This window comes from Netta rufina (genome assembly GCF_964035555.1).
Source record: "Netta rufina genome assembly, chromosome: 1".
Taxonomy (NCBI): Eukaryota; Metazoa; Chordata; class Aves; order Anseriformes; family Anatidae; genus Netta; species Netta rufina.
In genome coordinates, this window is record NC_140123.1 from 196,487,300 (window position 1) to 196,501,949 (window position 14,650).

Genomic DNA, 14,650 nt, shown 5'->3' on the forward strand with positions numbered 1-14,650 from the left:
GATCAGTGCTATTGACTAGAAGGTAAATTTGAAGATAAATTGCATAATCTTCTTGACCATCATAAATTCCAACACATAACCAGATTAAAGGAAATCATCTGCTTCTGAATATTACAGAATGTCTTTAATTCATGTAATAAATACATTAAAAAAAAAAAAAAGAACAACAGCAACAGAAATACAAGATCCATTTTCACAGAGCATATAGACTATTAAACAAAAATTTGAGTAAAATGCTTTTATGATAATTCAATTATTACAATTAAAATTTATTCTAAACAAATACAAAAAGAATGCAAATTATCAGTATACTGCCTGTATACTTCTCTACTTTGCTTATGTGAGCTTGATGTAATAAATCCAAAATACATTTTTGTTCTTGTAAAGGTGTCCTTATCTTTTGTATAAAAAATTAATATTCAAAAGCTATTACTAATACTGTAGGCTTACCTTGAACAGTTTATACAGTCTACAATGCCAATAAAAGATTTATCATCATTTTCAAAGAAATACTGAGTTTGCTCAGTGATACAACTTGTTTTAGGCAGGGCAGCAGAGAAATCATCATCTTCCATATCAGCTGCCAGAAAAAAGAAAATAAATAAATAAATAGTGACATTTTAAAAGTTGTGGACACAATGGGGAGATCCAAATATGGCTCCCAGCCTAGATTCTTACCTTCTTTTTCAGTCAAAGTTGACTCTCTAACATTCTCTTGACTTACCTGCCTCAAGGAAACGTGGGAAAGTCAAGCTCAAAAACAGCTGCTGTAAGATAGACCTGAACACAGAAAGACAATATATATTCATTAAATTTTTTTTGTCTTCTTTGTATTTTATTGGGTCCTCAAAATTTACTCAAACAAGATTAATAGCAGAATTATCACAGCTGATTATACTTTTAGCAGTTATTAAAGCTGTGTTTTTTTAAATTTTACAGTTTTACTCTTTCCAGTTTCTCTCATGTCTTCTTTCACAATAATCTTTTATTCCATTGTTGAAATTTGCTATCATTTGTGCCTATAACTCACATAATGGAAACGTTATCACACCATCCATGCCTTCTCTGCAGGAGGTGGAAGGGGCATAGTGGTGTTCCTCCAGTACTCAAATCAATTAGAACTTCTTTTGAACTTCCCACCCCCACCCTACACTGGAAAAATGCTCCTGAATTAGATACTTTACACTAATTAAGGCTCATTAAATTGCTGAGGAGGTGAACACCGGCACATAACAAGTATATTACAAAAATGACTGTAACCATTGACTTTTAAAATCATCTCCATTCCTGCTCTTGAGGTATGGGATATATTTTCATCCTAGATGATGCCAAAACACTAAGGTTTAAAGAGCTCTACGTATTTCAAAATTATTTTTCTTCACTCTTGATAACATTTTTCCAGTGTTACTTACCTGAAGCAAGTACTGTCTTGCCAGTTAGCCCTGTTCTCCCCTACTCACCTACCAAAACAGGAATCAAGTTACATTCCTTGCCTCACTGCTTCTACTTAAACCTTAAAATTGTAGCTTTCTGTTGTCATGTTTTAGGATTACCTCTAACTACAAACATGACCGGATCTCTCCTTATCACATTATTACAATGCCTGTTCTGTAGTGGGAAGGGACTGTACAATTTTATTCAACCTCTAGGATTTTTTTCCTTTTCTCCTAAGCCTCTGTGATGTACATGTAACAAAACTGAATCTGCTTGTCATCTTTCCAGTCAAGGTAGTGCTTGAAGGAGCTCTGGATTCGCTTCCACACCTTTCTGCCTTGAATCATCATCAGATGGACAGTGCACCAACTGTCATGGATGGTAAGAGACCTAATACCATTCAACAGTGATAGAATTTGCTGACTGAAAACAGTAATCCTCATGCAGCCCTTCATAAGGGAGCACAGAATTTACAGGGAATGAGTGAAAAAGGCAGCCTGGAAATACTGCAAAGTCTGAGAAACAATACATACTGTCTTAACTAAATGCTGATGTATCCCACATATATTTTTTGAAATTATCACTCTTCTATCTCACATTATTGCCTGAAACATTATAGTTTTCTTCAACCTGCTTTCTCTTATTTCTCCAAGTTTCCTTTTGCCAGGTGCCTCACTGAATCCATTGTTGGTCAGCCCACTCTGCTTGCTTAATGTCTTTCTCTGCCTGCTCCTGACCTAGATTCCATTAAAAACATGTCCACAGAAAGAACTTTCATGTGGTACTTTCAAGTTAAACATCACACGAAATAAACCTCAGGTCTAAATTGAGTCCAGACCACCGAGTCTGATTTGAACATTGATACACTAGAGTTTCTCTGTTTGTGAAAAGCTCAAATTTCTCTTCTGGATTACTGCCCATCTCCAGCTTTTGAGGTTTGCTGTTGTCCAAGAAAACCAAGATTTTAGCTGTTGCTGTTAACAAAATGTAACCAACAATAAAAAACAACACATAATATTCACAATGCTAGCTGTGAGAAAATAACTATGTTTGTTCAGCTGCTATATATTTTAACTCTTAACTCCATAAAACAGGTAATTTATTCCAGCTTGATAATTGCTCTAAAAAGTAAGTATCATGAAACCTTACAAAAATGAAGAGAGAGCCTCCATGAGTGTAATTCACACCAGTAAAAAATTCACATCAGCCCCAGCAGTTTACCACAATTTGGTGTGGGGGTAGTAGCTGATAGTGTTGTCTACATGGCTCTTGAAAATAACCTTTAATTCTGAATATAATTTAAAATAGTTTGGGTTGGAAATGACTTTAAAGGTCATCTAGTTCCAACCCACTACCATGGGCATGGATGCCTCTCACTAGACCAGATTATTGAAAGCCCCATCCAGCCTGGCCTTGAACACTTCCAGGGATGAGGCATCCAAAGCTTCTCTGGGCAACCTGTTCCAGTGCCTCACAAACCTCAAACTAAAGAACATCTTCCTAATATCTAATCTAAATCTCCCCTTCTTTAATTTAGAGCCATTTCCCTTTGTCCTATCACTAAACTCCCTGATAATGTGTTCCTCCCTGTAGGCACCCTTAGCCTTTCATCTGAACCTTCACAGCTGCCAATCAGACCATTAATCCCAGTTTACTTGCTGAAGCTGACTGTAGAGTCAGAGCACACAGTCACAAAACTTGGCAAGAGCAGTTTTGAATTTGACTGTTTACAGATCGCTGAATGTTCAAAGGAATTTGGAGAAATAAGAATTTTCACCTTGAGTAATGGCAGAAACTAAGGGTTCAGAGTGTGGGGGGAGGGCGGGGGGGGGGGGGGAGAGGGGAGGACTAATAGTCTCAAACTACTGAAGAATTCCAGTTTTGACATGCAGATTTCCTACACAGTTGTACTTACCAGGCAGCTGCCGAAGCCCACCATCCTAGATGCAAAATGTCTGTTATTGTAGGCTGGGAAAAAAAAAAAAAAAAAAAAAAAAAGAACAAAGATCATGCTATTTGTATAAACACCTGCACACTTTTAAACAAATGCCAGTAACCTCATGAGAGACTACTGACCACATACGCTGAACGAATTCCAGCTCCTTGCTTTGGTTCTTCTTCAGGATCACAGACCGACTGATAGTCATACGACTTGTTAAAGGCATAGAGGGACATATTAATTAGGTTTCGCATCAGGCCTGGGTCAATTTCACCAAAGAACCTTCCAATCTGATGAAGCAGAATGTATAGAGTTAAATTAAAGTACTTCTAAGTAGTTTTCTTATAAAAAAAATAAGCAATTCAGTTGTTAAAAACTGTACTTAAAAATAAACATACCTGTTGAGTATATTCATCCCGATTTGACATCAAAAGAAATCCACCATCATCAAGGATAACACAATCCACATGCTATTATAAAAAAGTAAAATAAGTTTTGTAGAATTTTCCAAGAATATTTCCAAATATTTTCACTGTGAGAAATATTTTTTTTTTTTTATTCGACACTTCAGAAATATCTTCCAATCTATGAGGCTAAATCACAACCCCATAGCCAGAGGCCAATACTATGCTAAAATAAGTAGCATTATCAGTACTATAAAAGTTTGTGGAGATCAAAGGCTTATTTGTGGCTTAATTTCATAAAAACTGTTTTGTAAATTTTTATTTACTCAATCCTTTGGTAGTTGTAAGAGTGCTATATCCTTATGAAATTGGATGATAACTGAATCTTAACTCATAATAAGGGGCTACAACTTCTGATATGCTTTCAAGCCATGTTTAAAGTCCTTTACAATTTGCAGCTTCTAATGGTAAAGGTCCTAAAGGCAGAGTCTCAGCTTGCTGTTCATGGTTATTTTCACATTTCTATATATTTCAGGCTTGCCCAGTGAGTTTCTTCCAGGTGTCAGGTGCAGGACTGGGAAGACCACTGGTTCCCTATACTTTGTATTTTGTAAAAGATCTTTGTAATCAGAGATTGAGGAGATAGCAGTGAGGCCAAATAGACTCCCAGATTACCATTGTTGTTATAACTCCTGCATTTAACATTCTTTAAACTCCACAAAAGAACTCGCAGAAGACCTGAGCAGAGAAAGCTTTTAAGCACATGGCAGAATCTGATACTGTGATAGCTGCTGAAATTGTACTCTCCTGAGTGCCAGCAGAGCTATGGGATCCTCAAATCCTGAATGGTCAGGAAACAGAGGAAAGGAGGATAACTAATGATTGTTGAAGGGTACATCACGTACTCTGGTAATGTTTACTTTGCATTTATCTTTTTCTAAGGTACTCTTCTAGTTGTTTTTTGTTTGTTTTTTTTTTTGTTTTCTTCTTAATTATTCAATTTTTTCAGCATTACCTTGTGCTTTGAAAGTCATCTTTTTCACATTTTTCTTCATTTCATTCTCTATTGGTCTTACTCTATTATTTTTCTTTTTCCCTCTAGTTCTCATAATCTTACTGCAACGATTTTTGAAACAAACACTTCACCTGACTTTCATTCCCTCTTTTGCCCTCTCCACTTCTGATTTTCACAAATGGCTAAGTTTTCAAAATATTAATCCTCAAATAATAACATGATAGAATAATGGGCTAGATAAATCTAGAGAAAATTAGTCATTTTTTTCACTAACAGATATTCATAAACTGAATGCTTACCATACTGTTTCTTTCGCAGCCACAGATTTCACTGTTGCACTAAAAAACAGAAGTATAGTAATCTTCACAAATGTGTTTCAAAAGAAACTGTATTTTTCATTGATATTTATCAATCAAGACAAGTGATGTGATTTTTAATATCTGTATATTAACCTACCTAGGCGTGTGTGTGTGTCTGTGTCTGTGTGTGGAGATTTACCAAGATTTCAGGTATAAAGTAAAAAGAGAAAGGACATGTGCATTTGCATGTATTTTGAGTATATAAAGAAAGCCTAGAAAACATTTACCAAGTATCTTTTTGATTGAAAAGCTTCACCAATCTCAAAGTATGGTAATCATATGTGATAAAGGAAGCCCACCACCTCTATTTAGCTTTGATTACTAGCATGTTTCTCTCTTTTTCTTGCAATATGCGTGAATATACATACATAACTGTTTCCACGCATTATATCATGAGCAAAATAGTTACCATAATGCTGCTGTCATTCATTTTAAATAAATTACTTTCTCTCTTTTTCATTTTTTTCCTTAGCTCTGACATTTTAGGCAATGCATTTACCTAGCTCGAATACCTACATAGTTACCAATTCCCTTAATATACAAACAACCAAGCAACATCGCCTTATCCAGTTGTTCCATAACTGTTTCCATTTTGTGTCTCCCCTTTCCCAATGTACTACATAATGATTTAGTTTTTCCTTTACCTTTACCTTTTTCTCCTTCTCATTTATACCCAAACATGATTCTATGATTAGATGTAAGAAATAAAAGCGCTAAGTGACTATTTCATTAATTTCTGCTAAAATGCTGTGACGTTGATTGCAATATAAATCCTTACTGGTCACTGCTTACACACCCTCCATATTAAATACAAATAAATTCACTTTTTTCATTTTTTTTGGAAGAAATTCTTTTGTAGATTTTATTCACTACTACAGCATGATCTTAGTAGGCAGCCTACAGGCTACAATATGTCATTTTTCTTTGTCTTTATACATGTTCTATAATTATGAAAGCAAGACACGTACAAAATGCAGCCTGTTTCAACATAGATTTATTTTGTGCATTTGAATGATTTAAATACCACAACTACTTGGCATCAATGCATCAGTGTGACTCTGGCACAAAAAGCTGTTAGACCTATTTGCATCTGAAGCTTTGAGAAATGCACATAAAGTTCAAAAAAAAAAAGACTTGGTCAATTGCTTACCAGGCTCTTGATTGTGGTTTTTGTGAAATTTTCCATCCATCTGGTTGCATCAATTTTTATTCCAACAACTAACAAGAAATACATGAAAGTCTTTTTTAGTAAAATGCAAAAGAAAAAAGGTAACTGTAGAATCCTAAAAAGGAGGAAAATTATAACAACATCTAAATTATTAAACTGGAAAAGGATAAAATATGGGTTTTGCTCTGTTGTCTGACCACCAACACCCTTCATGAGACTAATAAATTAACTAGTCTTACTCAAACACAGCCAGATTGCTGGCTTGATTTCCACTAGCAAGATTAAAAGTCTTAGAGAAAATAATATTATATAAACTGAAGCCTCTGAAATCTCAATTAAATTTCTCATTCACTGTTGAGTAACAACAAAGTAAGACCTGTATTTAGAATTTTAGCTCCATTCTATCTTACCTGCAGGTTTCAGAAGTTTCCCGTTAATTGTTATTTCCACAGCCTTGCTTACCATAATACCTGTTTCATAGCTATTGGCACCACTTTCTGAGAGCATAGAAGGAGGGAGAAAAAAAAAAAAAAAAAAAAAAAGAAAAGAAAAAAAAAAGAGTGAGATAAAAGTCTCTCCCTCTGTAATTGAAATTAAAGGTTTTTCAAATACCCAAAATATTTCCAAGAACGCTTATTTGAAAACCTAGTTGTAATTTTTTTTACTTATCACCTGTAATAGCTCAGATCACTAACACCTAGATGACTAAGAGAAATAGTTTTGCTTACTTCTCTTCATTCACATTTTGTATGTGGTCTCTTCATAAAGTTACTGTAGCCTTTTTTTCTGCAAACAGCCATGAATAACTTTACACACTGTTAAAACTAGGATCAGAGCCAAAGATTTTATCCTGCTGTTGTCTGTATTTTTCAATACAGAGTATACTAACACCACTCACTAACTGACAATTACTACTTTGACAGACTTCAGCCTGTTTTCAACACTGCTTAGTATGAAAAAGCAAGTTAAAAATACATTCCCTGAAGCTTTTTAAGGAACAACAAAGACTTCAAAGAATTTATTTAATTACCTTGTTAATGTTTTATTGAGAAAAGATGTAATAAATGCATATGGAATAATGGCAATAAAAGATCCCATATGTTTAAGAGGGAAATATGTCATTTGTGGTAGCATCTGCTTTTAGATGGGCTTGGCAAGGTTAATGCTACTCACATCAGTAACGAGCACTTACTATTGTGCACATACAGGTTTTAAATATCACAGTATTTCATGTAAACTGCTTTGGTTAGTAATAGCTATTTGAAACAGAATTCAAAAGCAAAACTTTAAACTAAGCTACAGTGCAGTGGGCAGAGCTGTGGACTCCAGACCTTTATACCTGCTCTGCCAAATTAGGTTCACTGCTGAAGAAATACACAGAATTATGCTCAAATAAGTTTTGTTTTTTTAAAAAGTAGTCTTTAAAATTGCACTCCTGAGAGCAATTTTCTTTCACTTCCTTTTAAATAATTCTGCTAAAGCATCTTCAGAAAACACTGTTCCAGTATAATAAATGAGAGCAAATACTTAGCATATGTTTTCAGCTTTGTTAATTCTTGACAAACATGGCCACCAAAGTAGATTACAAATTATTATGTCCTTGGTGCATTCCCAGCTACCTTTCCCCCTTTCCCTTAACAATAGGTGATGTCCCAAGACTTTTTTCCTTTTTGAGTGTCAGACTTGAAACCTTTGTTGGTGAGCTCAACTGGTACTGGAAACATCCAGAAATATACTTACATTAGACTAGCTAGCTCCAAAACTTCAAAACAGTGATGACTTACTGTTATAGTACGGAGCTGTGAAAATGTAGTTGTCATTATCTAAACTCCGTTTATAGAAGCTGACTTCATAAGTTTCAGCATTTTCCAACCAATCTTCTCCTGCCCTAATCATGAAAAAATAATAAACAAAAAAAAGATGGTTATCATCTCATGAAAGATATGCTGCACAGCTTTTCTTTTTTGTTTTGTTTTAGTTTAATGTTTCATGGTTGGAATAATGTGAGATTCACTCATATACTCCTCAGACTTTATTAGCTTTAGCTGGTTTAGTGTCAGGTGCCATTAGTAAAACAGAAGTTTTAGAGAAAAAAAAAAATAGTATTCTAGGAATAGCATGGATCTTGTCTCAGAATTTTTAGATATACTGAGATAAATATTACTGCAACGTTATTCACAACAAAACATAAACAAACCTTACCATTTGCTATCTCTTAAGAAAACATTATCCTATTCTCTCATGCCATTAATAACATGAAAACAAACAATAAAAAATAATAATAATAAAAAACTGCTTTGGGGAGTAAAAACCACTGGCATTCTCCCATTTTGGGGAAACAGAATAACCTAAACAATCAGATAAATTTGCCACTTAATATGTCTGTACTGGTACCCTCACTACTCCTGATCTGTAGTATTCTGAAGGTAGTTTTTTAGCTGATTATATGAATCAACTTTAACATTCTCTTTTTGCCCTCTGATAATGATTTCTCTCTTGAAGGCCCTGGATCACTTGGTCTGCTCCTACTAGTCTAAAAAAAATCACCTACTACATTATTGATTTTCTGTCTGCCAGCCTGCCAACAACCAAATGCTTAGGAGTAATGAGGGATTAACTTGGCCCCACCACCAGCACAAGGGCTTTCACTGCTCCTCTATACTGATTAGAAACCTATATAACACCGCCTGCTACAGAAATAACGTGTTAAAGATCAGTTTCATGCAGGAAGATAGATAAAATCAAAGAAAAACAAGACATCCCATTTGTTTTCTAGTTACCACTACAGATTTAGACAGTATGTAAAGTTGCTTTTCATTATCATATTACACTATTTTATAATATTCTTACCTTTTGGGAAACACTCTGGTAATTCCACCATCTGTAACAACAAATTGTGCAGCAACTCCATCCCTGTAAACAGGAGTTTTAAAATCATAACTAACGTAAATCTTAAGTTCCTATGCCAAGGGTTGTCATTTAAGTGCGTAACCGTGAATTAAATATCTACCCCTTGTAAAGATTAACTGTATATCTGTATATATACACACATATATTACATTATTACCAAATCATTAAGAAAGAGTTTATTTTTTCATGCTTTGAAATTCATTTGAAAAAAAGAAAAAAAAAAAAAGCAAGTAACAAAAATACTTACGGATACAGCTTACTCCAATAATTTTGGGCAAGTTCACTTGTAAATCCTGCATCCAGCAAAACTCTAATGACCATATCAGTATTACCTAGCAAAAGAGTCAAGAAGTCAAGACACTCATCTGAAACCATATGATATAGGGCTTAAACTGCTAAAATGAAATTCAAAGTTGTCCAGATGCTACTACCACCTAAATTAGGCTATTTTTATTATACATTCTGTCTAACTTCAAGTTACATCAAGTAATCCTTGTTAAACAGACTGTTCTGAAACTCATGAGTTCACTTCAGTTTTTCCTTTGTTTTATCCTAAAAAACTGTCTTTGCAGCAAAAGATAAAGCAAGTCGTTTAAGGCACCAAGTCTCAACTTTGCGAGGCCCTGTGTTATATTTGGAAATAAACTTAATTTTAAAACATATTTTCATTCAAACATTTTTATCTCCGTTCTAAAGAGGTTGCACACAATTAGACGACATTTACATTTTACTGAGTTCTTACTCTCAGGTTACAAAAATTGAGGTAATTCAACTACAATATAAATATTTCAATCATTTAAGTCCCAAACTCTCAACCAACCAAACACACACCTATTTGTCTTCTTTTGAATTAGTGGCTTAAATGGATACGTCATTCATAATTTAAAAGGTGACTTGAAGTCACTGCTTCTCAAGCATCTTTTTCAATACTACTTTGTAAAAGTAGCTTCTAGGAATGGTCAACTGAAGCACACACTTTAATACAGACTTTATCACTTTCTTTTTTATGGAAAATTAAACTGGGCTATAGTGTAATTAGAAGTGTAGAGGGAAAATCTGGTGCTTGGTTTTTAACGTCACATAGCAAAGCGGTGTTAGAGTTATGACTGGAATCTGCAGCTCTGAATTCTGCAAAACTCTGGCAGCTCAGCCTTGTAGAACATACTGAACATTCATTCAGAAAAATAAAAAATCCATAAAATCCTTTTTCTTCAGTTTTGCTCCAGAAACCCATGACAGTCTGAATTTCAGATTCAAGAAAACTCAGATTTATTTTTTTTTAATGCCCTAATTCAACCTATTTTCACAAAACAGATCATTAAGTATTAGAGTATTGAGAAGCTCCATAAGCTTTAGCCAAAAGGCTTTTTCCCACTGTGGCCTGAATTTGTAGGCATGCTATGCATAGAGCCAGCAGCAGGAAGCACTCTCTTATATCATTTTAATACATTAATTTAATTCTAATTAGATATGTTTACATGGCTTGGCTAGGTAAACCTGCTAAACTGCATCTAATGCCACAGATTTACCTCCTGTATTCACTTGCACACTATCATGGTATCATGTAATGTAAACAACGGTACTACTGTTGGATCCCTTGCTGCATCCACATTTTAGTAGAAATTAAATCAAAATGCCATCTGAACATAAATATTAGAATATGTTTCCCCAAGTGATATTTATTTCTCCTTATATAGACTCATATTTTTCTGGATGCATTTTTATTTGGGATTCTCCACACATCGCAAAGCGATGCTTACATAAACAGATGTTTCCAACAAGGAGGGTGAATTACTCTTACTGTCCACTTGTTAATGACAGAGGTAGCTGTCTTACTTCCTGGCTAACTTGTAACAGGCTCAAGTTGGACGGGACGAGTCAATTAAACTCAGGGTAACTATTAATATATAGAGACTTTAAATTTATATATATTATTTCAATTTAGGGATTGTATTAGTTATTGCTTCTGAAAAAAAAAAAAATTCTAGCTGAGGATATTTCCTTCAGTCAACACTGCTTGCTTACTTATACAGAACAGTATTTTTTAAGTATCTTAATTATAAGAAAAAGAAGGAAAATGTGTTTTTTATTATCTATTACAAAATGAATTATACCAATGATTTGGTAACATTTTGGCATAATTACTTATGTGTATTGTTGTATATCCTGGTGTATACTATAATATCATTAAACATGCCCTCGATATTAGCTTATATAACTAGTAAGTATTAAACTAGAGTTCACTTCTGAGACTGAGTCAAAACACTCAAGTACAATTTCAGTCAGTGATATAAGTGAATAAGATCACCCTATTTAAGAAGAAAAAACCAACACACACAAACACTCACACAAACAGCTTTTCAAGGCAGTTTCACTTTGAGAAGATTTTTTATCTAAGGGCACATTCCTTCAGTTACATGGTTCAGCCAAAAGATTCTTATATATACTTTTCTGGATGAAAAAACTACAAGGACCCCACCTCAAATTGACCAGCAACTCCAGAAAGCAACATGTTATAAAGTCTTGGCTAAAGCAAGAATAAAAAAGTGTTTATTCCAATTATTTATGTTAATATTAATATTAAGTAAATAAATCCAAACATTATTTTTTTCAGAAAAACAAGACTTTAATGCATTCCTGGCGGTTTGTTCAAAATGCCTAACTCCTCATTTATTTTAAATGGAGTTTAAGGCCAAATTTAAATATGAGTACCATCCTAAAGTCCAGTGCTCTCCACTGCAGCAGTTACATACATCTATGATCTTAAACAATTCAAGCCTAAGATAAATCTCTTTAACCAATCTGTGAAAGACCTTTCTCATATTTTATTCAGGTTATATATGTTCTCAGAATTTTGTATTTTGTTATATAAGCTGATGAGAAAGCAGACCGATGGTTTCATTACAATTATTTTAAGTCTTCTTGAGATATACTTTGGCTGATTATCTCAAGAGAAAAAAATATCAATTCAAAATACTTGGAGTACACAAAAACAAGCCAGTAGTTGGTTGCTGCCAAAACATAAGGTTGAAGGGAAGCATGTAAAACACTGGATGCCCTGCAATCATTATCATTCTTAAATGAACCCAGAAAACTCCAGACTACAACCTGTCTTGTGTAGAAAAGTTCAACACTAGATGTATTTCTGTTTAAAAAATAATAAATAACAGCGAAGATAAAAAACAATAATGTGTGATTTGGGCATGGAAGCTTTCATTTTGATTAATTCTCATTTATGAGAAAGTATTTTCCTAAGAGGGGAAGAAAATCAGCAAATTGAGAAGAGTACTTACATGATGGACTGTTTGGAGTATTTCTATCAATAAATTCATTGAAATTTAATAAAAATTCGGTGTTGTTTTCTGATTTCTTTACATCACTACAGTATTCTCTGAAAAACAACCAAACACCAGACTTCTAAGATTTGTTTCATGTTTCTGAAGCAGACAAATATGAGTCAGCAATGTGAAATTAAAAGCAGTATTGTGCCACTACTGTGAGGTGGTTGGCTATGTCACTTACACAGCCAATATGACTTTAACAATAGTTCTAATCATATTCAATATTTCAGGAATATACAGTAAATCAAGGGCTCAAGTGCCTGCCTAGATCTGAATTATAACAAAGCTGCAAGCATGAGACAGGGCACAGATTCTCAGAAAATAAAAAACGCTGGACTTGTGTAGGCCATGAAGTTAGGAGACCATAGAGTCTGTAAAATAAATAAGAAAATGTCCAGGGAAATTAGACTCCTGTTGAGTTAAACTGTACTGGAAAGTATTTGGATTGCTGCAGGAGAAATCGTCGCTTTAAGGCTGGATTTATGGGATGAGATACTAATTTCTGAGAAGTCTTAAAGGCAATTTTAATAGAGTACACACCCTATACACATAGAAACGCTCTTTGTTTTGACATATGCAAAACAGATTAACAGTAAACTATTGTCATTTATATAATGCAAAACAGTATATCAGTGGACAATTCACTGAATAAAAATTAGCACAATAAAAGTCACTGAGCATTTTGAAGTCAAATATTAGATGGTGAGTGGCATTAGACACCTGTAATTAAAATGTAAAGAATATTCAGCATTAAAGCCAAGAGCTCTCTTTTTAACTGAACTTTATTAAATTAGCTTTATGAACAACTGAAGTCTGTTTGAATATCTTATTAAGCTATCTTATTACTCTTTAGTTACTTTACCATAATCCTGAAAGACTATAGGCTTAATTTGCTGTACTATACCAATGTTCACATTTAAGCAGAAGTCCATATCAGACAGGCCTTTTCCATATAGGTCAGTTTAACAACTAGTGACATGTTGGAAACTGCTAGTGGGTACAATTTATCATAAATAACTTCAGTCCTTCAGAAAAATCAATTAAACAGTTAATGATGAGAGTACATTTGAAGATAGACTATGTCTTACATATGAATCAATAGAACTGTTTAAACTTAAAAGGATACAGAAATTTATACAATAAAAAAGGAATGGACCAATTTTTGACTTATCTTTGTGGTGCAGCATTTCTGTTACTTATCATAAATAACTTTTAAAGGAAATTAATTTTTCAGAGCAATTTATCTTACTACGTTTCCCTTGCAAACGCACTTTTACAAGGGCAACACAATTTCACATAAAAGAACAGGGAGCTAATGAACTGATGTGATCAATTTTTCAATGACTCAATCAATGCATGTGTTCAATGAATGAAAAAATAGTTCATTCTTAAGTAGTGATAGAGGGTTTTAAAACTTTTCAACTTAAAAAAAAAAAATCTCAAGGTAATTATTACATTAGCTATTTTACAGATAAGAAGCTAGGTTACAAGGCAGTAAAATCTTGAAAGACAGCCACAAGAAATATACAGCTCTGTATAAGATTTCCATGAAAGACCTCAGTAAAATAGGACATGTCAAATTTTACAGCTCTTTTTGATAAACACAAAAACAAATCAGAGCCTGATGATGCTATTGACACTCTAGCACAAAGAAAAGAGTGATTTTTGAAAATATGAATTTAGTAATTGCTCTTTTTCATTATTTTTTTCCAAAATCTTTATTGGTTAAGCCCATATTTTGTAAATGTCATTGACCTGATCAAGTTCCTATTTACTGCTGAAATAACACTTACTACAGGGAAATAAACCAACCTTGGTGCTAAAAAAGTATAACCAACTTCATCAAAATGATCAAGCTTCAGTGTTTCTGAATCTACAAAGATGAAGAGAAAACATTAAATAAGTAAATGACTTATCACCATCATTTCCCTTCTCAAATGCTTGACTAGTTTTTGCATGCATCTATGAAAGAAGGAAATGTTCATTTTGCAACATTCTCCTAGTAATATACTTTATATTTCTCAGTATGTCACAGTGTAGGATGAAATTATTTTAATATTATATACAACGCATACCTGAC

At 33.7% G+C, this 14,650-nt stretch overlaps 1 protein-coding gene across 1 annotated transcript in view; it reads right to left on the minus strand.

Moving 5' to 3' along the window:
• The window catches only part of CACNA2D1 (calcium voltage-gated channel auxiliary subunit alpha2delta 1), a 408,933-nt gene that overhangs the window by 16,147 nt on the left and 378,136 nt on the right, over positions 1 to 14,650 (minus strand). The window contains exons 24-36 of the mRNA XM_084305950.1: positions 14,383 to 14,443; positions 12,523 to 12,620; positions 9,477 to 9,561; positions 9,170 to 9,232; positions 8,104 to 8,207; positions 6,730 to 6,816; positions 6,302 to 6,369; positions 5,092 to 5,130; positions 3,772 to 3,843; positions 3,511 to 3,663; positions 3,350 to 3,402; positions 725 to 780; positions 451 to 580 (exon numbers count right to left, since the gene is read on the minus strand). Coding sequence (XP_084162076.1) covers positions 451 to 580; positions 725 to 780; positions 3,350 to 3,402; positions 3,511 to 3,663; positions 3,772 to 3,843; positions 5,092 to 5,130; positions 6,302 to 6,369; positions 6,730 to 6,816; positions 8,104 to 8,207; positions 9,170 to 9,232; positions 9,477 to 9,561; positions 12,523 to 12,620; positions 14,383 to 14,443 — 1,069 coding nt within the window. The remainder of the gene's footprint in view (positions 1 to 450; positions 581 to 724; positions 781 to 3,349; positions 3,403 to 3,510; positions 3,664 to 3,771; positions 3,844 to 5,091; positions 5,131 to 6,301; positions 6,370 to 6,729; positions 6,817 to 8,103; positions 8,208 to 9,169; positions 9,233 to 9,476; positions 9,562 to 12,522; positions 12,621 to 14,382; positions 14,444 to 14,650) is intronic.